The 24,961-nt window shown below is 58.9% G+C and overlaps 1 protein-coding gene across 2 annotated transcripts in view; it reads left to right on the forward strand.

Annotated features, from left to right (window-relative positions):
* TSPAN11 (tetraspanin 11) overlaps nt 1-24,026 on the forward strand; it is a 65,263-nt gene extending 41,237 nt beyond the window's left edge. Inside the window, exons 4-8 of one of the 2 annotated variants that reach the window (XM_004778297.3) lie at nt 8,482-8,556; nt 9,437-9,541; nt 12,379-12,537; nt 12,874-12,960; nt 13,155-19,268. In XM_004778297.3, the coding sequence (XP_004778354.1) occupies nt 8,482-8,556; nt 9,437-9,541; nt 12,379-12,537; nt 12,874-12,960; nt 13,155-13,163 (435 nt within the window). In that variant the 3' untranslated portion in view covers nt 13,164-19,268. The other variant, XM_004778296.3, reaches the window with a different exon arrangement.
* Nucleotides 24,027-24,961: the final 935 nt, after the last annotated feature.

Raw genomic sequence — 24,961 nt, forward strand, 5'->3', positions numbered from 1 at the left:
GGTGGTGGCAAAGTCCCTACACATCACAGACTGAAGAAGCTGCAGCACAGAGATGTTTCTCCCCATCTAAGCCCCACATTTTATGCGGAAGGCCCAGAGAGGGTGAGTGATTTGCCCAGGGTCACACAGCCTCCTGTCCCAGAGGCAAGCTGGACCCAGACCTCTAGGCCAGGGCACCTTGTGTGGCATCACTCTTCTCTGACTGGCACTTTCCTGGGTTCCAGATCCCCCTCTCTTAGGCTGCAGCAGGTGGAAACGGTCACCACCTGCCTGTTTCAGCCATTTTTCCTTGTGGGAAAGCCCATTCTCAGAATTTCCTGCTCTACAGGGCACAAGGCAGGAGAAGCAGGGAAGAGTCTAGTGAGGAAAAAGAGACACCTGTATCAAAAAGCAAAGAACCTTCTGGGGGATTTAAGTTCCTGTTTCCATCTGGTCAGAACCTCTGACCTCTCTGAGCCTCAGAACTTCTCCTAACCTCCAGACTTGGTAGGAATTTCTCCTGCTCAGCCTTCCCTCTCCCCTGTAGCCAACCTTGCCCTAGAATTACCGTCACCGGGGACCTGTCACAGGCCCCATCTGTGGTCCTGCCCTGGCCCCGTATGCAATCTCATTTGTTCTCATCTGCCCCAGAACCTGCACAGGGTCCTACGGGCTACACCCCATCTCTCCTGCAGCCTGGGAGAAGATACCAACAGGAAACGTCTGGGTCCCTCTGGGGGGACAACAGGGAGCAGCAGTTAGCCATTTCCCCTGTGCCCAATCCATCAGGCAGAAGCATGCCTCTGAGTTCTCTGGGCCATGTCTCCCCTGCCCAGGAGCCTGGCCTCATCCTGCTCGCCAGGGTGGAGGGGCTAGATGGTGGGGGCGGTGAGCACTGGGCTGGGGCCCACAGGGCTAGAGGTCACCTTCATCCTCCAAACAGTGACATCTCCTGGAATGGCTTGAGGCTCTCAAGCCCACATCCTCTCTCTCCTGCACGAACAGTCCGGCAGCAGCACCTCTGAGTCCTGACTGCCTCCGGCCGGTGGTTAATAGCCAGAAAATGATGTGCCCTGCGGTCATCGCCGCTGAAACAGCTGACTCCGTCGTTTCCAGCTGGGCCTTGGCTGTTTGCAGCTCCCTGACCTTAGCCTGCCGCTAGCACCCTCTCTCTCACACACACAGTCACGCAGGGAGCCTCTGGCTCTGCCCTTCTCCCTGCAATTTAACCTCAGCAGCAGCTTGTGTCTCCTCTCCTCTTCCGCTGCTGCTGCTGCTGCTGCTGCTGCCCTGCTCTGAGAATGGGCTCTACCCCCACCCCCACCTGTGGGCCACCACACCTCCTCAGTTTTCCAGCTGTGGCTCCATTTCTGGGTTTCTGTCTCTGATAGTGCAGAATAGCGGAGGAGGCAGGGGACGGAAAGCTTGGGCTAAGTTCCCTTCTTTGCGGCAGAATCAGCCCAAAGAGGAGTTCCAAAAGCCCAACTGTATAAAGTTCTTAAAACTAACTGCAGGGAGGGCCCCAGCTGGTGCCGAGCTGCCTGGACTCGTGCCCCACTCCCCCCCCCACAAGTGTGACAATGCCCCAGAAATGGCGTCTGGGGCCCAGCTTGCCCCGATGCGGTATTAGTCCATCCGAAGAGTCAATCCCTAATTAATCACCGGAGTGTCACCATGAGAAATGTTTCCACACAGCTCCCGCCGAGCTTCTCATTAAAGAAAATGTTGGTTTGGTTTAGACAGTGCTGTGCTGTTCCAGCTTCGTTTTGGATCTATAGCTTTAGAAAACATCCAACTTCGCTTCTAGTCCAAACGGTACCATTAAAAAATTAAAGAGAACAAAACCATGGAGGGTACCGAGGGAGGATGAATGTCCGCGTCGCCTTCTGTGCTTAGCAGCCTGGTTCCTTCCATGCTCGGGGTCCACTGTGCTAGAGTTTGAAGTGGCCTCGTTCCTACAGGGCACTGGGCACAGGGGCTGCAAGAACTTCCTGTAGAAGTCTCACTCCTGATTTGTCTCAGAGCAAGCCACAGTGGTTGCCTCTGGAAGGACTGGGGGCAGGCCTGAGTGCAGGGACCAGCCAGTCACAAAAATCCTAGGGTGGCTGGAGGTCAGGGAGGAGTTGGGGCGGGGTGGGTCCAGTTCACCCCAAGTTTCCCCAGGGACTGTGAGGACCAAACAAGATACAGGTTAGAGCAGGGGAGCGAAGGAGGACCAAAGTCGCCGTAGTGCTGGGAAACAAGACACGTGTGAGACCCAGGAGTCTGACGGAGGCTCAGAAACAAGGATGTCCACAGTGAGGTCATGGTCAGGAACTTCTGGCATGGGGGTGGGGGTGTTGGGAAGGTCTCGCCTAAGCTGAGACTCAATGGCCAACGATGTGTGACACAGACACGGTCAGAACTGTGAGTCCCAGGCTGGGGCGTGGAGAGCAGCCCAAAGGCCTGCGGCCTCTGGTGTGCAGGGCGCTGTACACACACACACACACACACACACCCACACACCCACCACCCCACCCCACCCCACCCCCAGGGAGTGCCACACAGCCTGGGAGGCCGCTGGGCTTTGAGATGAGAGCCGTGGCCATGATCCTGGCCCAGGCAGGAAGGTAGGGCGCCAAGCAGGGGAAGCCACTGCTGAGGAAGGAGCCTGCCTAGGAGAGGCCCCCTGGAGCACACCTGGCCTGCCCTGCTGGCACTGGGGGCTACAGCTGAGGATCTCACTGTATCCACCCCAGGGGTTTTGCAGTGAGCCCATCCAACCCCCCATCCCTGGGCAGTGGGGACAATACAGTGAGTCAGCATGCCATCTCCAGGTCTGGCTTCTGGGCTCAGCCATGTTCTTGCCATGTGACCTCAGACCAGCAGCTCTGCCTCCCAGTGCACGTGTCTCGGGATTCCCGGGAGGCTGACGTTGTCGGTGCTCGCCTGGCCACTTAATGAGTGCGGCTGTGCTCATCTCTGGCAGGAAGAGTACTCATAAGCAGGCCGTGTCCTCACTGCCCCAAGGGCCCCCACTGTGTGCGCTCGGGGCCACTGTGGTGAGGGGGGCACTGACCCTGCCAAGGAACGGTTCCTGGCTCTCCCTCGCACCCTGGTGGGACGGTGCCTTTCTGTGGCTCCCGCAGTAGAGGACGACGTCTCCTCTGCTTTTTTTTTTCATACTTTTTTTTTTTTATAAAATATAATGTATTATTAGCCCCAGGGGTACAAGTCTGTGAATCGTCAGGTTTACACACTTCACAGCACTCACCATAGCACATACCCTCCCCAATGTACAAAACCCCACTACCCTCTTTCTACCCTTCTCCAGCCCCGCTCAGTTTGTTTTGTGACATTAAGAGTCTCTTATGGTTTGTCTCCCTCCCGAGCCCATCTTGTTTCATTTATTCTTTTCCTACCCACCAAACCCCCCACGTTGCATCACCACTTCCTCATATCAGGGAGATCATATGATAGTTGTCTTTCTCCGATTGACTTATTTCGCTAAGCATGATACCCTCTAATTCCACCCACGTCGTCGCAAATGGCAAGATTTCATTTCTTTTGATGGCTGCATAGTATTCCATTGTGTATATATACCACATCTTCTTGATCCATTCATCTGTTGCTGGACATCTAGGTTCTTTCCATAGTTTGGCTATTGTGGACATTGCTGCTATAAACATTCGGGTGCACGTGCCCCTTCGGATCACTACATTTGTATCTTTAGGGTAGATACCCAGTAGTGCAATTGCTGGGCACGGTGGCGCACCCTTAGCTGGGTTATTGCCTCCTGCAACTTAGGCCCATGGGCCCTGGCCTGGCTTGGTTCGCTTGGGGCAGCCGGACAGCCCGGGGCCCGGTAAGTCCTGACTTAACACTGAAGTGGGACACCTCTGAGTTACAAACAGGGTGTCTGAGGTCTGTCACCCCCGGGCTGTCTTCATGCTTCCTGGAGCCAGCAGCGGCCCAGCCCTCCTGACTCCCATGGGGGAAGCCAGGGGACAGCCAGCTGTGACATTTCAGGAGGCACCTGGGCTAATAGCATCCCCATGACAGCCCCCAGTGCCCCAGGGCCTGGGAACCGAAGCCCTGGAGGCTTCCCTGGCCCTTCCTGGAGTCAGAGAAAGCCATTTCCTGCTAGAGTCCCCTCTGAGGCAGGCACAGAGGGAGCCCCTCGCGTGCTTCTGTCTGTTCAGTCCCAGGCCTCCTGGGAATTAGACAGCCTGCCTCAGACCTTCCTTTTCATGTCTCCCAGAGGGCAGAGGGGCACATATGCAAATCAGAAGCCTTCGGATATGAAGTTAAATGTGTAAATCAGTTTCTCAGTCTTGGCCCCCGTGACACTAGTCCAGATCGTTCTTTGCCACGGGGCCTGTCCTGTGTGCTGGGGAATGTTCGCCAGCATCCTTGGCCTCTCCCTGCAAGATGCCTGGTGGCCTCCTTTCCCCAGGTGTGATAATAAAAATGTCTGCAGACATTGCCACATTGTCCCCTGGAGGCAAAATCGTGCCCACTTGAGAACCACTGGTATCAATTAAACTACAGTAACAATCCCGTGTCCCCCACAGATCAGAAGATGGCCAAGCTCCTGCCCCCCAGCATGGGGCCGGCATATGCTGGCCTGTCCCCTCGGCCCCACACCATGCTTGGTAAGAAGGGCACCCACAGGTCTTGATCCGGTGACGTTTACGGAGCGTGCGTCTAGACCCAACCCCGTTCCGGGCACTGGGAAAGACCCCAAAGCACCAGAAGCCCACAGGCCTTCTGGGGAGGTGGGGCCATAACACCCGAAGCAAGGGAAACCATAAAGTGGTGGGCAAGGTGGCATCGCCCACCCAGCCCGTGAGGAACAGGATGGCAGGCCGAGGGCTGATGCAGGGACAGGCCAAAGTCTAGCTGGGGAGAAGGAACCACGCAGAATGTTGTGTCGAAGGGGGAGCAGATGAAGCACCCTGTGGGCTGGAAGCCAACACCCACTGTGGACCCAGGGAGGGCTCAGAGGAGGCCACGGCCAAGCTGGGTGACGAAGGACAGGCAGGCCCTGGAATTCCAGGCAGGGGGACACTGCGGGCAAACACCGGAGGCCGGGCGGCTAGGCCTGTGTTTCGGGAACCGTGTACAGGAACAGCACTGCTTTGCAGATTTGCGGCCTCTGTACCAGAGACGTGCTGGGGTGATGCAGCACACTGAGGGAGTCAGGGAGGCTTGGTAACAGTGGAAGGGGAAGTGGCAAAGGCAAGGCATTTGTCACAGCTCATGGCCTTGCGTGGCAAACCCCTACTCGCCTGGCCCCACTCCCCAGGGCTCCAGCCCGCCAACTCCAGAGGCAGAGCCGCCAGGACCCTCCATGCAGGAGGATCCCAGCGAGCATGAACCTTTGCCTGCTTCCTGGGAGCCGTGATTCATGGCTCCCCACAGCCTCCCCCGCGTAGGTGAGTCACGCACCTGCAGCTCTCCTGCCACCAAAGCCACTGCCTGGGGCCCGTGCCCATGCCGGCCAGCCACCCAGCCTGTCTGTCCTCTCCCTGGCAGCCCACTGTCGGCCCCCCAAAACCCCAAGGACCTCTGAGCAGCCGGGGCTCCTGGGCCGGAGGGAGCCCTGTCCCCACTCCTGACAGCTCCGTCCGGTGGAGTAGCCCGTGTGATGCCTCCCAAGAGGTTTGAGGGGCTGGCGTGTACTAGTGTGGGCCGCCATGACGTCAGGGCTGTGGTTCAGGTCTCTCTCTTCCCGTCACCCCCTTCCCAGCGCAGCGTCAGCACCAGCGGTGGTAGTGGCTTCCCTGGGGAGTGGCAGGCCACTGCCGAGTCTTCATGACACCGTCCAGCGCGACTCTCGGCTGACAGTCCCCCGTGATCCGGGACCGTGAGCAGTGGGGGGAGAGGAGCCTCTCCCCCCCACGGAGGGAAGGCAGCCAGACGCCAAGATGCTGTTCTCCTTGCTGCCAGCGGCCAGCGCGGTCCCGTTCAGTTACGGGCTCCCTCGGCTCTGCCGCCCATGCCCCAGAGGGCAGCTGACGGTGCGGCAGGGAGCCTGGGAGCCGCCGGCTGGCCGTCCCTGCACGCAGGGTCCTGTGTGGTAGGAGGGGGGTAGCCTCCGAGCGCTGGGCTCGGGGGGTCGTGGGGGGCAGTTTGGAGTGAGCAGGAAGGGCAGCTGAGTCCGAGAGGAGCTGCCGGATGTCCGTGCCGCTCTGGGCTGTCTCAGGACGGGAACAGCCTGGCCCAGGCCACTGGGCCTGCCACTGGCTGACGAGTCCGGCTCCCCTCGGGCTGTCTGTCACCCACAAGCTCTGGGAGTGAGAAGCAGGTCAGTCCACCGTGAAGCTTAATTTCCTCCCTCTGGGTCCTTCCAGCTGCTCGGGGTGGACAGGACATCGAAGGGGCCGTTCTCCCCATCCACGGGCTTGGTCCCACAGGTACGGCCACCGCGTGTGGCTCTGGGTGCTGCACTGTGTGCAGGACTTGAGGAGGCCAAAACCCAGCTCGCCCGACTCTCAGAGCCACGTGTTCTCTTTGGGATGCCGGACCCGTGTCTCTCAGAGCCTGCAGGTGGCAGAGCCCGAGGCTCACCAGAGCTCACTGACGTTCCACCACCGTTCTTCAGGTTTCCAGACCTCCTCAGGCAGAGAGGCCCCGTCCACAGGCCTCTCGTCAGCCCCTGCCTGCAGGCCTGCACAGCACCCCACACGTTCCCTTGCTCCAGACACACAGGGCCTTCCTTCAGCAGACCTCTCCTGGGGTTTGAGAAACCCCCGAGCCCCAGGAAATATGCCCTCATGGGCCTGCAGCTTCCTCCTCCATTTCTAGACCTCACCCCAGGTGCCCTGGAGATTATAGACAGCCTGAGCCTCCATCCAGAGGCGGCACAGGGCTGACAAGGCTGCTGTGTCCCCCACTTCACCCCACCAGCCTTCTCGAACACAGCCTCACCTAGGGGTGGCCGGGGGTTGCCCGATCCTGGTGGGGGATGGACCAAGCTCGGACATGCAGACCAGAGGCCTTTTCTGGGGCGGCACGGAGCCTGGGGCATGTAGGGGAGGAGGTACCAGGGACCTCCTTTTGGACTCTTGCCATCATTCAGAGCTTCCCTCACCCCGGGGGGTGGGCAGTTGTGAGCCTGAGAGACCGTGGGCTCAGTAAAATGGCTGTGGGTGAGGCGCGCAGTTGACTTAACTTGACTTAACTTGCCCGTGGATGGAACGTTCTTCGTGAAAAGAAATACCCTCTCCTCCCTCTGTGTTTAAGTCCTGCCCATGCCTGGCTCCATGCTGGGCTCTGGGAGATGGTCAGGCAAGGTCTCTGGGCCCGTGGACTCACATCACCCCCCAACTGGCCTGACAGCCCCTGCCCTGCCAGCTGTCTTCTCATCACATCCCCTACTTGGAGGAGTCCTAAAGTTTCAAGGCTCCTTCAGAGGCTGAGTGTCTTCTGCAATCCAGGGATCCCAGTGACCATGGCCAGGCTGACGGGTGGTGCCTGGGGGAGAAGGAGGTGTCACCAACTGCTGTGCATGGGGCATGCGTCGCTGCTGGGCTGCCACAGAGGGCTCCCGTTTCAGGCACCAGTGCTCCTTTGCTCCTCCTCCTCTCTCCCTCCCTTTGTGCCCTCTCCCCTGCCTGGAGCCCCTCCCCATCCCATCCTAGCCAGATGGGCCTAACACACATGTCTGACCTGTTGGCCTCTGCAAGAACACCCCAGGATGGAACAGTGTCCCAGAGCCTCCTGCCTCGCAGATACAGGAAAGGTCACAGCCGAAAGCAGAGCCAGGAAACCAGCCCACAGGCCAGGAAGCGTGCAGAGCAGCCCCGAGCCTGGACAAGGCCAAGCAATAGTGGCGACCGGAATTTAGAATGCACTGCAGGGCCATGAAGGGCCCAATACCTTTCCCCGGGCAGGTGCCTTTTGCAATTTCCTGAGCCTTGGCGGCTGCCCAGCCTCTTCTGCTCCCTCCACTTCCCTCTGCACTCTCCAGGCTTTGCACATGCTCTCCCCTCTGCCTGGCACATGCTTCCTGCCTTCTTCACCTGGAAGCTCCTCCTTAGAGATGCCATTCAGGTGTCACCTCCTCCAGGAAGCCTTCTTTGACTGCCTTCCTCCACCTAGGACCGCCCATCTTTTCTGGGACTTGCCCCTTTGTAACGTTTGTAACACAGCATTATAATCACTTAATTATCTGTGCCCTCCCCCCTGCCGACCCATAGCTTTGAGGGCTATGACTGTCTTACTTAGGATATCCAGCCCGTAGTGGGTGTTTAATGAGCACTGGTTGGGTGGGTGGGCTAAGGACCTGAAAGTAGACCAGTGGGTGAAGGGGTGAGTGGGGAACTCCATGCCAGCAGGTGGGAAAGGCAAGTCTATCCAGAGCTGTTGGTAAGAGGGGGAAGATGGTATGAGTGATGGGGTCCCTGGCGGGTCACCCCACCCCCCCTCACTGCTTGGGGGAGACATTTGTCATAGGGAGAACCATCTGCCTACTGGGGCCTGATCCTTGTGGTGACCACCTTCACTCCTTTCTCCTAGTATTTCTGCCTGTTGCTGGTGATCTTCCTGGTTGAGCTGGTGGCGGGGGTCCTGGCCCACCTGTACTACCAGAGGGTGAGTGCAAGTGTCCTACTATGTTCCCCATCAGCACCCCCCCACCCCGGAGGCGACAGCATGGGGCAGGGTGAACAGGAATGGGGGAGCTAGGGCAGTGACACCCCAGGGGGATCTTGACTCCCAGGCCCCATCAGTCCTCGGCACATCAGGTCCTCCTTCTTGTCCCACTTCCGGCGATTCTCTGCCCCATCTGGGGATCTGATGTGTTGAGCGTGGGAGTCAGAGAGTGGGGACACCCCACGGGAGGTGGGGTGGCCCGTCTCCCCTCCAAAGCAGAGATAGAGGACGAAACCAGCTGTCAGGCATCCAAGGACCAAGGCTGGGGCCAGGGCTGCCTGCCGGACTATGAAGACCACCCCAGGCCTCGCCTACCTGCGTCGGTCAAGGACAGATTGGCCAGTCAGGTGCCTTCCCACCCGGTGCTGTGAGTCAGGGGTTCAAGATCATGACCGGGATGAGACAGATGACCGCACCGGTTCTTTTAAGCCAGTACCCGTACAACCGATGGCTTCCCACAGGGTAACTGTAAATATTTTGAGTATCACCTCATGATCAAATGAAAAAAAGATTTTAAACTTCCCCCTCCCTGGGGCCCAGGATCATTGCCCTCCCACTGGCTTTGAGCCGGCCCCTCCCCAGCCCGGCTCTGCCCATCTCCTCTCTGGAGATAGAGGATGCGTATGCATCCTCTCTCCAGGAACCCCGTGTCCTGTGCCGTCTCCTATGGACGCTCCCGTTACACTGGGACCCCTCTGCCCTCACACCGCTCAGCATGCCCGGTGCTTGGGAATGAGCTGGCCTGGCTCAGGGTGGGCCTTGGGGGGCAAGACGGGCCTGAGCAATTCTGCTGATGGCGCCTTCCCTCTCCGCTCTCCAGCTCAGTGACGAACTAAAGCAGCACCTGGCCCGGACTCTGGCCGAGAACTACAGGCAGCCCGGAGCCGCGGACATCACAACGTCCGTAGACCGTCTCCAGCAGGACGTAAGCACCCGCCCGGCCAGCTTGAAGGCCGTGCGCACGTGGGCCCAGATCCCCACTCTGTCTCTTCCTGTCTGTGACGCCGTGCCAGTTACTTACCTTCTCTGAGCTTTACTTGCCTCTAAGGTGCGGCCTCATAGGGCATGTTGGGCGTTCAGTACGATCACATCTGCAGAAGTCTGTACCGCCATGAAAAGCGTGTACTGAGCCCACACTCTGTCCTGATCCCTCCTGTGCCTGGCCCCTCACCGTAGCCCCCCGGCCCCACAGCCCCCTTCACTGCTTCCTCCAAGCCCCACCCCTGCTGCCTTTCCCTGCTGGGCCCCTGTGGGCAGCCAGCTAGCTGTGCAAGGGGAAGGACCCTCCTTCTGCCCAGGGATCTGGGCTCCTTCCACTGCAGTGCTGCCTGCTTCCTCCCCTGGGAGCAGAGCCGAGGTCCCCAGGTGGGATCTGTAACAGGCAGTCCGGCCGCTGTAAAAGCTTCCCAGTGGTGAGCTGCGGGGCAGAAAGGGGGTCTTTCCAAGAAGAGGCTCAGCAAATCCCTCCAGTGAGGCCTGGGGTCCTGCCAGGGATAGAGCAGGGGCAGATGGAGCTCAGACCTTCTCTGGGCTGTAGGATGGCCGCTAGCCATGTGTGGCCGTGCACATTTAAATTTAATATAAACGTCACCTCCTCCGTCACTAGCCACACTCCCGTGCCCAATAACCTTTATACATGGTTAGGGGCACCAAATTGGACAGCATAGTAAAAGTAAAAGGCATTCCCATCATTGTAGAAAGTTCTTTGGGACAGTGTGGCTCCAGGATCCCGATGGTTGGGGGTCTGCGAATTTGAGGAAGCTCTACCTGCCCGCTCTGGTCCCCCGTCTTCCTGCCAACCCACCCCAAGCCTTAGCCTGCCACTTCTGTCACTACAGACCCCTCCCTGGGCCTGAGGCCTAGGTCTTTTTGCCAGGAATACCGGGGAAGTCGGCAGAAGCAGAAGTTAGTGGGGCTCGGAGCGCTAGGGAATTTTAGTTCAGTGGGGGAGGCACCTGCCTCATCTCCCCAAGACTGGCTTAGCTCCCAGTAGGCTCTGCACAGAGGCGTCTCTTGGGCTCTGCTCTAGTGGCTAGGGGCCCCCGTGTACACACAGGTACACCCACACCCACACCCACATGCTCAGCCCATGCACACCCTGCTGGTCAGTCCTGTCCAAAGCTCAGTCTGCACTTGTGGGGGCTCCCTCATGAGAAACTGAGCCTGAATCTGCCCTCGAGGCCTTCTGCCCGGAGCCCCACACACATCAGGCACGGGCAGCCAGCACTAGTCTGGGAGGCCCCTCAGAGTGGAGGAAAGAGCTGGGGAGGCCAACTGGGGGGACCAGAAAGGAGTGCCTGGGTTTGCCTCTGTGGGAAGGACAGGAGGGGCAGTCAGAGAGTGGAGAACAGCATGAGGAAGGGCACCGCTGGGGGCCAGCGTCTGCCAATGCCCAGGGCCTCCATGGGCACCGGAACGTATGGCCCTCAACCCACATGTGCCAGCCACAGCCAGAACCAGGGGGCATGAGGGAACTTGGGCCCCAGCCTGCAGCCTAGGCCCCGAGGAGACAGCCCCGAGAAGGCGGTAGCCTGAGGCCAGGGCCAGCATCTGGGCTGTGGGCTGCGCCCCGCTATGTCCCATGGCGCCCACACACCTGTATTCAGGAAAGGAGCATCACGAGAGGGAGTCTCTTCCTGACGGCTCAGCCCTGCAGGGCTCTCTTCTCCGGGCTTCCCAGAACCACCTCTCCTGTACCCCTCACACAACCCGGCGTGGGGGTACATCGTTAGCCCCGTTGACAGGTGACAAAAAGGAAGCCCAGAGAGGCTGAGTCACCTGTGCAGGGGACACACGGAAGTATAATCCCACATGACTTCCGGCACCCCCCCCCCCGCCTTTCCTGGCTCTGTGAGCCCTTCCGTCCTGCCTGATTCCTCGGGGCTCCTCCTCTTCCTTGTGCCCTTCCAGGCCCATGAGCAGAGCCGCTCACCCCTCCTCCTTGGATCTACTCAGCCCCCGTCTCCCCGGGTCTCTCCTAGTAAGCCACCAAGATGGGTCAGAAAGCCGGGAACCACATGGTTCACGTGAGCCCCAGCTAGCCTCACTCCTGGCACACAGTAGCTGCCTAGCACATGCTTGGTAACGAAGGGTACCTCTCACCCTGCCTGCTGCCCACACACCAGAGATGGCCTCAACACAGCTGACTCTGTGGCTCTCCACTCCTCCTCTCAGAAGGGCAAGAGAGAAGCAATGTCCTGTGTGTCACTGGAGTCCAGGAGGGCGCTTTCCTGCTCTGGAGCCCCCCGGCCAGCACTGGCCTGCCTGCTTTGGGGCTCTGGGACCCTCTGTGTCCTTGCAGGTCTGAGGGCTGTGAGGCTTCAGGGTTTCAGTGAGGGTCCAGGAGCCTCTAGTGAGGCTGGGTTCCTGCCCCCTGGGTGACTCCCGCCACTGTATGGTCTTGGCCCTGCCCTGGGCTCTGCCCAGGAATATACGGCCGCACGCTCTCAGGGACCCACCTGCTTCTACTCCCCACTCATCTACTCACAGACCCCCCCTGCCCGCAGGACCCCCGGCGACATCTCCTTACAGGACTTGGGTGGCCAGAAGGGGTCTCGTCTCGCAGCTGGCTTCTGTACCTGCAGGGACAGAAGGGCCCCAAAGAGACCAGCTCCTTGCTCAAAATAGGCACAGGAAAACTCACAGGGAGAACAAAGAGGGGTTGGGTTAATATCCAAATAATGCGTCCTGCAGCCCCGCCATGGAGGGGCCGGAGGGGCCCCATGTGCACTCTTTGCCCCTAGCCTCTGTCTCTCCCTCCAGTTCAAGTGCTGTGGGAGTAACAGCTCTGCCGACTGGCAGCACAGCGCCTACATCCTGTCTCAGGAGGCCGAGGGCCGCCGGGTGCCGGATAGCTGCTGCAAGACGGTGGTGACCCGCTGTGGCCAGAGGGCCCATCCCTCCAACATCTACAAGGTGGAGGTAAGCGCCCAAGGTCCCGGCCATCCAGGAGCCCCCGCCCCCAACCCGCAAAGGACAGGGACATGGGGACCGGGGGCACAGGACACACGTACACACTGGCCTTGAGGCAAGAAGAGGCCCTCAATGGTCTGCACAAAAAGCCCTGGGGAATTCTGAGACATCATGGCAGGCCCCTGGGTCACCTGCAAAGCCTGTGGGCAACTGAAAGGCTGGACCAGACCATTTAAGCCTCTGGCCTGCCTTCAGCTGGGTGGACTGCAGCTCCCCTGCCAGCCCTCCCCTCCCCGGCCTCGCCAGCTTCTCGGCCACCCTGTGTCACCTGCCCTTACTTTGCAGGGCGGCTGCATCACGAAGCTAGAACAGTTCCTGGCTGACCACCTGCTGCTCATGGGGGCGGTGGGCATCGGGGTGGCCTGTCTGCAGGTGAGCTTTGTGGGGGGGTGGACTTGGGACAGGGGGTTGTCTAGAAGATCTGGGAACCCCTCTCCCATTGGCGAGGATTGCAAATCACCTGCCATCTGCACAGCCCTGTGCTGCCCTGCCCTCCCCTCCCCTCCTCCTCTCCCCACCTTCCCTCGGCAGCCAAGGGTGAATCACATAGTCACTCTGTTCCCCAGAAAAGATGAAGGAAAATGCCCGGGGGCCCCGGGGGCCCTCTTGAACTTATAAGAGACCTGGGAGGAGAATGAGTGCGTGTGAGCTCAGGTATGTGCCTGCACCGTGTGTGTGCACGTGGGCATGTATGCATAGCCTGCTGGGGTGTGTGTGGGCCGCGGGCTGTCCGCATGCATCTCAGCGTATGTGGGGTGGTATGCATGGGTATGTGTATAGGTGTGCTTGTGCACGTGTGTGTATGTGCATGGACATGCACTCGTCCCTGTATGTGTGTGCACATGGATGTGTGCTAATGGATGTGTGCTCCCTGTGCACACCCAGGTCTCCGCTCTGAGCTAGGCCTTCTGCTGTTTCGGGGCTCCATCTGGCCCCCTGTTAACCCCCAGGATGTCAGTGGTGCTCTCCCAGTGGCTCCAGTCCAGGTCCATAGAGGGGAGTCAGGAGGGGCACCCTGGGGTGGGGCAGATACAGGCGGCAAGGGCCCAGCGGGTGCTAGAGGGAGTTCCAGGCTGCCTGGCCCTTCCTGCTCCTTGGACCACAGGCACTGACCAGGGGACGGGTGAGAGCAGTGGCCGGGGCATCAGAGACCCTGGGGCCAGCCCTGCCTCTGGTCCTGTGCCCCTCAAAGCCCTTACATCCCTGCCCCACCATGGCTTCCTCCACAAAATGGGGATCATATCCCCAACACATAAGGTCTAGATCAGAATGAGGTGATGAATGTGACCCACTCTCTGTGCCCGGCACACGTGAAGGCCTCCCCGTAAGTGCACGTGGCTATTGTCCAGCTATGTGCAGACCTCAGAGCGGTCTCAGGTACTTTCTGTCATCGGATCTCCACCGCATCCTGAGACCCCGCACCCAGCGAGTGTCCGCATTCTCCCATTTTACAGATCAAAAAGTTGAGACCCAGAAAAAAAACTTCCCGAGGGTGTCACATCCTGAACAGGCACCCAGGTCTCCTGGCTCTTGGTCTTTTGCTTTCCCCAGCTCCTTCCAGTCCCTCCCCCACCCCGCCCCAGCAGAGAGTTCCATGGAAAGCAAAGCCGGGGCTGTAGCAGCTGCTGGCACGGAGAACCTGCGAAGGTGGGGCTCCTCCCAGATCACCGCGTGGCCTAGCCACGTCTGCCTGTGCGTCCGGGGGATCTAGCAGCAGCCTCGTCCCCGGGGCTCTACCCGCCGGAGGGGGGGCACCCGGCAACCTCGGGCTGGTTATTCCATCTCTGGGCCTCAGGTCCTCGTTTGTAAAATGGGGCTAATTATCCCTCGTTTGGTGAGAGGATTAGCAATATATATGTAAATCACTTGGCTCATCGCTGAGCAGATAGCAGGTGTTCAATAAATGGTATCCATCATTATTTGATTCATTTCCACGTGGGCACATTGTCTCTCGAAAAAGCCTTCTCAGAAAGTTGTTTCCTGCCCTTCCACCCCCACTGGTTCGCAGGCAGGCCAGGAGCCCCGGGGGGACATCAGACGCCCCCTCTCTGCACTTCCCTAGCACAGGCCTTCTGAGCTGGGCAGTTGCCACCGGGGCCTGAGGAAGGGCTGCTGTGTGCTCCAGCCCCTGGGTCCACTGAAGTTTCCAGAAACCTGCTGTCTGCTTCAGGTGTGTGGACCTGTGCAGCGTGAACAATGACCAGGCCGGGACCACATTCTCCACCCCTTTCTTCCAGACCTCTCTGGCCTTGGGAGCCTGTAGAAGCTGAGGACAGGGCCAGTGAGGCCGGGGTCAGGGAGGGATCTGCCAGTACCCCAAGCCTAAGGTCAAGGTGAAACAAGGGGGGAGGCAGATGCTGCCCAGGGGACCATCTTGTCAGACAGGCTGCTGCGGGCCTGCAGAGGCTTCCTCCTCACACACACACACACCCATGAAATCTCGGTCCCCCTCAGCTCGCTGTCCCTCAGAAGGAGCTTCCTCTGGCCTCCGCTGTGGACCCCACCGTTGTCCAGCCTCTCCCCTCCTTCCGGCTCCTGCTGGAGCTCAGGCAGCCAAGCCTCGGTCACAGCGCCCTCTGCTGGCCGATGCTGGAACTAAGCTCCCCAAGCCCAGGTTGGCCGCCAGCCGGGAGGAAGGGCTCAGGCCTGGCCTGGGCCCGGGCTCCCAGTCTTCATGCATCAGAGCAGGCGCCAGGCGCCTTCCCCAACCATGCCCCCAGCCTGGTCCTTCCAAGACCCCCAAGGCTCAAGAGATAAGGCGGTGTCCTGCTTCCATGGTCTCCAGGACCAGAGGAGACCTTGCTATGAAGTCAGAGGGCCTCCCCTCTTAGTATGTGACCTTGAGGAAGTCACATTCCCTCTCTGAGCCTCGGGTTCCTTTCCTATAAAACAGAGGAGGTGGACTTTTTCAGGCCTTCTGTGAAGAGGCAGTCTTTCCTGATCTGCCTAGGTGAGACATGTGGAGGAGCTGCTCGGGTTGAAGCAGGGGTTGGGCTCTAAGGTTCCATGATTTCAGGTAAGGATGCCACCTCAGTGAGACTCATATGCTGCAGTATTCTAGAAGGTCAAAGCACGTCTTGTAAATGGTGTGAATGCCAATCAGAAAATGCGACTGTTTGGGGTTTGGCCACGAGTGTCTTGTGGCCCCGTGGTTGTGTGGACCAGACACTAATACTGGTGGCAGGCTGGAGGGACAGAGGATCTCCACAGAGCCTCCGTGGCCACAGGCTTCAACCTTGGCTGCACAAGGAGGCCACCTGGCAAGCTTTAGAACTGGCCAGGCTACACCACAGCACCGTCAAATCACACCGTCTGGGGCTTTGGCACCCAGACACCAGCATCCTGTAAAGCTCCCTGGTGGGTTCCGTGTGCACCCAGAATGAGAACACTGGCCCATGTGAGTGACAGGAGCCACGGAGCATCTGGAAGTCAGACGTGGGAGAGGTCAGGCGCCAGGAGAAGATGGCACCATCACTGAAGTCCTTAAGCACCTGAAGGCAGATGGGGGGCGGGGGGAGCAAGGAGATGTTCCTAGGAGGGACCAGAGGACAGACAGGAGCCACGGGTAGAATTTACAAGGAGACAGAGAGGAGAATGTGTTAACAATGAGAATTTTCTAGCAGCAGTCCCTGCGGAACACAAAGCTGTGTGTGGCTGCAGGTGCAGCAAAGCCGGGGGTCTGGCCAGGACACTGCAGCAGGGCGCCCTGTCCTTGGTAGGCAGCTCGTCCCTCCCACGCTGCAGCCAGACGTTCTGGGCATGCACCTGTTACTTCCAGCAAGACCGTGCAGGGCCCCTCTGTCCACCCCAGGCATGGGATTCACGACTCAGGATTTTAAGACTGAAAGGGATAACTGGGACCTTGAGGTGCCTCCAAATCAGACTTTTCCTTCTAGGAGGTGCAGCGAGCCCTGGACGTATGGGATCAGGCTCAGACTGTCTGGGATGAGGCAGAGAACGCTGGGCCCACCCTGTTCCTATGCCTCTGAAGACACCAAGCCCCATGGTGTGCTTACTGGCTCACAGCCACACAGCCGCCAGCTTCCCTTATGGGCAGACTACTCTGGCAGGGAAACTTCCGCCCTGAAAGGATGTAGTGGCTCAGCTCCCTTTCCTACCGCCCTGCTCACACACACACTCTGGAAGCCTCCATGCAGAGGCTGAAGGGAGAGCTGCTCTGCGCCCGGTGCCGGGCCCACAAGTGGGCAGGATGTGTCCCCTTCTCCCAGCAAGCTTTCACTCTAGGGAGAGGACACACAGAACATGGGTTGTCGCCTGCAGTCAGGGGTGCTGTGCAAGTGTGAGACTTGGTGTTTGGGGGAGCTCATAGGAGGCTATAACCTGTCATGGGCAGTCAAGGAAGGCTTCCTGGAGGAAGTGATAGTTAATTAAATCTTGAAGGAGTCTGACAGGAAGAATCAAGAGGGGGAAGAGTGGTAGCGTGAGGGAATTGGATTTATAAAGCCCTGCTGGCTGCTGTGGGGGAAGAGCTTTATCCCGAGGGCTCAGGAGAGCCACTTTCTGGCCTCTCAGAGGCTCAGGGTGTGGGAGGGGAACCGTGATGTTGTTCCTATCATCCTCGTTTTTAAAGAATCTCTCCAGGGTAGGCTGTCAACCAGTGAATAGTCTGGAGGCTTCCCTATTGATGAAGGGAGCTTTGAGGCTCAGAGAGGGATATAACTGTGCCCAAGGTCCCACAGCCCCAAAGAGAATCTACCCTACTCCCACCCCGAGGTTCCAGACTGGAACATGTCACAGAGCCAGGAAAATTCACAAGACAGCCATCATTGGGGTCTGCAAGTCATTAAAAGGAAAACTGAAAGATCATATTGGATTGGCTTCCTGGGACCTCCCTGGCCCTTCCTTGATGCTCTTGATAACAATGAGGTATTGGCCCCAAAACTTCAAAAGAACCTGAAAGCACACCCCCTCCCTGTTCAAATGGCCCCATCAGGGGACAAGTGCTGTACCTAGGCAGGCTGCCAGGAGAGGCCGCCGGGCACCATGCAGCCCTGCTCCCCCCGGCTGGGTCACAACCCCCCAGCCAGTCCCCACCCTTCCTGCCTCTGCACTCAACTTGTCCCACATTTTCTCTGCTCATCCTGCTGGCCACCTGAAGCCACTGGTGCAGGTTTCTGCATGTCTTCTCTCAGGAAGGAGACGCTGGGGCTCGCTCAGGGACCAGAGGGCATCCAGTACTCCTCTGGACGAATGAGGGTGCTTGTGTGTGTGCACGCGTGTGTTGATGAGTGCATCCTTGACCCCTCTGCATGTGTCGGGGGGGTGGGGGTGTGGACACGCACGATAAGATTCTGGCCCATACACCTCCCCGCTCATGTGCCTTCCCTGGGAGGAAGTTCCACTCCCTCAGGCCCCTGGCACAGACCATACACCATGGAAGATGTGGCCACAAGTCTGTGCAGGGCCAACTCTTCCCATATGGCCTTCCTCTCAGCAAGAACCAGAAAGATCCAGGTAACCGCACAGATTAGCCATCAAAGCACAAGCTGGGGACAGGGAAGAGGGTGTGCCTTACGACACCTGGGTGGCCTGGCTGTGATGGCCCCTGCCAAAGCCTGTGGGAGAGGAGACGACCTGGCGGGCCGCCTTCAGCTTGGGGCCCCGAATCTAGATGTGGATCAGCACAGCTCTGAGTGCCGAGTCTGAAAGCTGAAAGCTGTGCTCGCAGGGCCCCACCATCCTCCCGGGGAAGGAATGGAGAGTGCGGGAGAAGGGGCGAGAAGCAGCGCTCCTCCTGGGCCCCCTCCTTAAGCCAGCCTTGCAAGGAGGAGCCAGATGCCTGCGGGCACCTCGGCGGCTCCACCAGCCTCCCCTCCCCCCCCACTGGTCAGAGCTCCAGGCGCACCCAGATATGCTCTGGCAAGATCCGGTCAGCAGCAGCTATTGGAAACATTTGGGAGCAATGGGGGCATGTACCCCATCTCTAGGGAAGTCCACCTTTGCCCTCGCACCACAGGAGAGTCACGGGGCTGCCCTCATGGCGCCTCCGCCCTGTGTGCAGGGAGTCGGGATCCAATGGCATCGCTGCGATGCACACAGTCATGGGCCTCCACCGTCATGGGCCGTCATGGGCCTCCTGGGTCTGACACAGCCCCAGCTTCTTGTTCTGCATTTTAGAGATCAGCAAAGTAAGGCCCTGCAGGGGGTTGGTGACTTTCCTGGACTATCCTGCTTTGGGCAGGACGCTCTCGTGCCTCCTTGTTCAGCTAGTGGATGTGACCAGGGGCTGGCATGGGCCGCATTGCAAGCTGACTTCCAGGGTGAGTTGGTGACAGCTCTGGAGGTCCCTCTGTTTCCCCTGTGGCTTTTGTACATCAGAGATTTGACTACGAACCTTAGTTCTGCTCTGGAGTCTGAGAGCAGCAAGACACAGACAGAATTTGTCCTGGAGAAGAACAGCTTCAGACAGCCGTGAGGAGTAGAACGAAGACCCTGCAGGATCTAGTTAAATTAGACCATCTCTGGTGGCCGCAAACCCGTAGTGGATGGCTTGTTAGAAATGCAGAATCTCCCGGCCCTACCCCAGGCCTCCCGAGTTGGAATCTGCCCTTTGTCAAGGTCCCCCACGTGTGCACCCGAGTGGGACCAGCCTGCCCCAGGGCAGTCCGGGGACAGCAGCTTCCTGGGCTTCTGACTTCTCTCTGCTCCTCTGCTTTCTCCACCCGGCAGATCTGCGGGATGGTTCTCACCTGCTGCCTACACCAGAGGCTCCAGCTGCATTTTTACTAACCGCCAACTGCATCCCCCTCTGACGGCCCTTCCCAAGGACAGGGGCCCAGATCCCACCCTCCAGGCCTGCAGAGTCAGCCTCAGCTTCCCAGAAACTCCCAGAAACAGCCCCTCCGCTTTGCCGAGCCCCTTTGGACCTACCAAGTGCCCAAAACCCTGACCCCTGCGGATCTCCCTACCAGGCCAGGGTCCCTCGGCCCCCTCCCTCTACTTCCAAATGCTCACTGCCAGGATCCCCAAGCGGGGGAACCCATCCGTCAGTGCCCCTCCCTTCACCAGCCGTGAGGGGTCCGTGGACTGCAAGAGGGTGAGAATCAGAGCCTCTGCTCCCTCCCAGCTCCGGAAACTGGAATGAAGGTCTGAAGACTCCAGCTCCTTTGGGACTCTTTGCATTGGGCACGTGAGCTCCCCACTGGTGCTGAGCACCCCTCCTCTTATCCCTGCTTGGTGTCCTTTTCTCTCCCCATTGGGAAATACTTAGGGTGGGGGCAGTTAGGGTAAGCTCTGCCCTCAGAAGACCCAGCCCTTTGATGTGCCCACCCCCACACCTTCTCACCTGTAAGGGAGTGCCCTTCCAGGGCCACTGGTTCCTTCCCGCAGTGCCCAGCAGTGGAGAGGTGTGCAGTTAGGACCCTAGAGCTGGGTTTAGGCAGAGATGGCTGGTGGCAGAGCCAGGGAGCAGACCAAGGCAAGTAAAGTGGCCACCACATGAGCACATGCTGTCCCAGGACCCTGGGCACTGCCCAGAAGCCATCCCTGCGAGAAGTCCCCCAGGAGACCATGACCTTGAGCCCCAGTCCACAGTAATACGCCCCTCAGGGATCTCCTCTCTATGGCCTGATTCTCAGGCCATGCCTGGAATGCCAGGCTTTTAAAATGATCTCCAGCTCTTCCTGTTGGTGGGAGTGAAAAACCCTTCCTGATTAGGCCGAATCACAGACCCAGCAAAGCTAGAGCTATGGAGAAGTAGCAGCTCTGAGTAGAGGGGTGCTCTGCCCTGAACCCCGTTTCTCCAGGGTCCGCAGTCCCTGGCCACATGGCCACCACCGAGCCGCCTCCAGGAGCCATCACTCCACTTCCCAGAGTGAATGCAGTCCCTTCCTTCATTCTCCCTGAATCAGGCAGGGAATTTTTTAGGAAGAACTTTCTCAAATACTAAGGGAGAATCGAACAAAAGGAAAACCCTGGGAAATGGACAGTACAGATGCTGGCAGTCTTCCAAAGAACAGGTGTCAACCTGAAAGTCAGCCATGGGGACCCCCACCCCCCCAAGGGGGAGCTGTCCCAAGTAGGTAGCTTGTAGCCAGAGAAGCCGGCACCCAGCTCCTGTATCTTCCAGGTCCCATGCTGCCCATGCTGGGGAACCTTTCACACCCCACCATGAGAGGGTGGCCCCTTATTGCTAAGATCAAGGCCAAGAAAAGTCACACCTTGCCTCCCAACTCCTTCCAAGTCCCAGTATGATGACCACAGCTCTTGGTAACCTGCATCAGTCCTGGGTGAAGGGCATTCTCTCTCTCTAACACAGGTCATTGCTGCCCCCAAACACAGCCCCCAGCTGGACAGAAGCTCTGCCCCCTCAGAACACAGATCACCCACACGCACAGAGGGAGGACCAGCTTCCCAGGGCAGATGACTTCCCGACCCTGGCCATCCTCCGGGACCTATTGGAACCCCAGCTGGCTTATCCCCTCTGTCCTCAGGGCCCTGGGGTTGCTGATGCAAACTCATTAACAGGGAGACTAGCTTTCCAGAAATCCTGGACGGCACCAAGGCTGGAAGAAACGGTACAGGGGCTATGTTTGCTACCCTCCAACTACTTAGGACTCGTGCAGGCAATTGGGAAATGACTGATCCCCAAGCTCTCCGCAGGGCTAGGAGGCAGACTGACAGGTCTCACCAAGGGAGGGCTGAAAGCTGCATTCTTTCTTGGAGGGGCCGGTGGAAAGCGGTGATGCCCGGGGAGGGTCTGGGTGCTGTGGTACCTGAGGTCAGCGGGGCTTGTGGAGGTGGAACGGGGTGATCGGCAGACCTCCTGGCCCCGGCCCCACATGGGATTAGGCCATCCGGGCGGAGGGCGGGATTAGCTGTGATTCTACCCTGGGCACTGTCCCACCCTGACAGCAGCAGGAGGACAGAGGGTCCAAGCTGCAGAGACTGAATGACCCAGAGTTTTAGAGAACGCTCCTCTGCTTATCCGTGCCCACAGCACGGAGGGAAGGCAGAGACAGAGGGAACGGAGACCCAGGGGACAGCTGGATCTGGCTCAGGACACGCTGAAGGCTGGAGTCCAGAGCCCAGGAGGCGCCCGCCCTACTTGAGAGCGTGCGGATCTGCACCCAGGATACTGCTTGGAGGCTGACGTGCTCACGAGTTCCTTGGAGGGAGAGAGAAGGGCATCACGACTGTTGAAAGCTGTTATCAGTCGTGCGTGAGCACACAGGGACCCAGAAAAGAAGCCAAGGCAGTGGCTGGAAACCACGCGGCCTGAGTCACACATCCTGACCCTTCCCTCTGCCCGCGCCCTGGGGCAGCCACCCTCAGAGGACATGGCCTGTCCCCGACTCGGGATGACCCGTCTCATTCATTTCACTCATTCATTTTCTTGGGGAGGCAGGAATGAAATCCAGCCTTTGGTGAGGGAATGAGACTTGCTTCAAAGGTCTATGAAACTTTCTTCTCCTTACATCTCCCGGGAGCCTTGCCCCAAATCTGGGGCGGGGGTGCTGTGTGGGGCAGTGCTCAGGCCTCGCCAAAGGGGAGCGTCCCGGTCCTGGTGGTTACTGAGGACCTACTGTGTGCTTAGAATGTGCTAGTCACATAAGTGCTTTCTCTCATGCTGGTCGCTACAAGATACAGTCTCCCACTCTACAGACAAAATTAAGGCTCCAAGCTGCTAAGAGATGGGCAAGTCAGTGACCGTGGCTGCTGTCGGGCACCCCCAGCTGGGTGGCAGCCAGGGGCGCTGGGCTGGGAGCCCCCGCTGCTCGGTGTCCTCCTGCTCTCCGGCTCTGCTGGAAGCTGTCAGGCTGACGTTCAGGAACATCGTGTCCCTCGGGGGTCACTGTCCAATAGCAGCAGCAGGGCAGATGAACCACCGCATCTGCAGTCAGCAGAGCGGCCTGGCTTCTTTCCCATGGACATCCAGGCAGTGGGGTGGCTCAGGCAGCAGGCGGGGCCCTGGGGACCTAGGGACCGCTGCTAGGGGAATGGCCTGCTTGTCGCCCCAGGTGCCGGTGCTGACACCGGGTGAGAGCAGACGGGACCTCAGCAAGGGAACCGCATAGGGCATGTGAAATCTCACACCCAGGAGAGAGCACATCTTGGGGCACAGAGGGCTGGTGAGGGCATGACAAAGACCTGTCCCTGCCCCTGGCGGGGCCCCGGGGGAAAAGTCCCACAACACAGGCACTCAGAGCCACCCTAGGTGGGGAGGAGACCCCCCGGGGGGCCACGCTAACCACCTTCCCTCCCCTGCATTGCTGTTGCAGGGTTCCGGGGCGGGTGGGGGGTGCACAGTGTGGGCTCTGTCTCACAGAGCTGATGGCCTGGAATCTTTTCAGGCCACTCAGCCAGTGCGCAGTCATAGCCACTTAGGCCTGGAAGGACCAGCGCAACCCTTGGGGGTGGGGGTGGGGCAGTGATGTGCCCCCAGAATCCTCGCGCCCTGCAGTCAGGCTGGGTCTTTGAATCGGTCCCTCTGGTCCATCCCAGGGTTTGGAGGCAGAGTAAGTGGACTGAAACACCTTCATCCCCACCCACCCTGCTTTCAGCCTTGCAAACATTCTCCACTTCTGGCCACCTGGGGCCTGGGGAGAGAAGGGGAGGACTAGGGGAAGGCGGTTGACTAGCTACGGAGAAAACGCATCCTTTGTATCACTGCTGGGTGGCGCTCCCGTGGCCGAGGGTGCTAGTGATGTCTCGGAACCAGACGTTCTCAAGCCAAAGGATGCATCAGGTCACCCAGAGGACTCACCCCCAGAGCGTCCCCTCTGCAGGTGCAGGGCGGAGAACTTGGCGTTTCTAACAAGTTCCCAGGTAATGCTGGCACTGCTGGCCCCTGGACCCACCCTCTGAGGACCGCTGCTTCAGGCCACCCCACCAAGGACACTCGGCCACCTTCCTTTGTATGCGCATCAGCCCTCAGCATCGCCAAGATGTCTGGCGGGAGCCCAGCCCATTCGCCACGCAAGTGCAGACCACGAATGCGCCTCTTCTGCCGTGCCTTCTTGTGGTGCCTGCTCTGCCCTCTGTGTGGGTCTGTGACCGTCATCTTCCTGGAAGGGAGCAGATTAGGTTCCCAGCCCCGTCTTCTGTGTGCCTTGGGAGAGTTCGGCTCTGTTCTCATCGCCCCCACTTTCTAGTGTAGCACAAGGGCCCCGCCCTGCCTGTCCTGCAGCCTCCCGTGTGCCCCCTTCCCCTCCTGCTTCTGCCCCTGACACACCCCATGCAAGTGCCACTAGCAATTCCAGGCAGCCCAGTAGTAGGCCAGATGGGCTTCTGGAACCAGCTGGCCCATGGATATGGGTCATCACAATATTTTAGAAACTGAGAAGTTGCCTTAACCTACTGCATATAGAGAACTTACTGTATCTTTGTGAACGTGGCCTTGTCCTTAGCTGGCCTCCATGTAAGCCTGGCCTCACCTGCTGGGAGGCACGATAATAAAGGACTTCTATCTAGGACTACCTTCTGTTGCTTTTTTCCTGCTCTGCAGGGAAATCTCAGATCATCATTTCATCAGATGTCTTTCAGCCCACTGCACATGCTGGAGCAGACATTAGTCATGGGGAGGAGGAGTGGAAGGGGGAGCCCTGTAAGGAAACCTACTGACCACACTGATTGGGGTCCTGACTATCCTTTTTCTTGGTCTGGCTCCCACCTATTCTTTGTTTGAACAGACCTTGCCTCGCCTATACGCATGCCATTCTGCAAGCAAGAGCCAGGCTCCAACAAGTGGCTTGGACTGCATTCCTCTGAACGCTCTCTGCCGGAGGTCAGCCAGTATCCCTGCACCACTCACCATGATGCACTGACGGCTCTGGTCGTGCACCTACCATTTGCATGTCCTGCTGTGGGCATCGCCTGGGGCTGGCTGCAGTAGAGGCTGCATGTGGTGCGGGGTCTGGGGCAAGGGGCCCCCAGCGGCTGGCCCTCAGGCTTCCGGCTGAGTGTCAGAAGCCAAGACACACACTTTTACCTACTGGACCCCCAGCCCATCTCATTCCAGAGTGACTGTGTTCCTTCACCTGGACCAGCGAATTCGTCTCCATCCCCAAATCCAAAGTGGGACCCTCTTTCCTCCAAATGCAAAAAGACTTTAATCTTAGTACTCAGGGGAGCTGAGGGCATCAGGTTACCCAGTGTGGAGCCACAGGTCAATGCTTTGATGACACAAACCATTCATTCGATCTCATCTACTCATCTGTCTAGGAAACTTCATGGGGTGGGTAAGAGGGACAGCCTGAACAGTCCCTGGGAAAGCTGGGAGTCCCAAGATGGTGAGACTGGGGTGGGTTGGAGAAGCAGATGGGAAGTGAGCCTCTGACCTGGAGAAAAGTTGGAAGGGCCTGCTCCCTTGCTATGTAAGCAGATTTCGTCTGCAAGCCTGGTCAGCTCTCAT

Source organism: Mustela putorius, unplaced genomic scaffold (genome assembly GCF_011764305.1).
Source record: "Mustela putorius furo isolate JIRA1106 unplaced genomic scaffold, ASM1176430v1.1 tig00003988_pilon_pilon_pilon, whole genome shotgun sequence".
In the NCBI taxonomy this organism is placed as follows: Eukaryota; Metazoa; Chordata; class Mammalia; order Carnivora; family Mustelidae; genus Mustela; species Mustela putorius.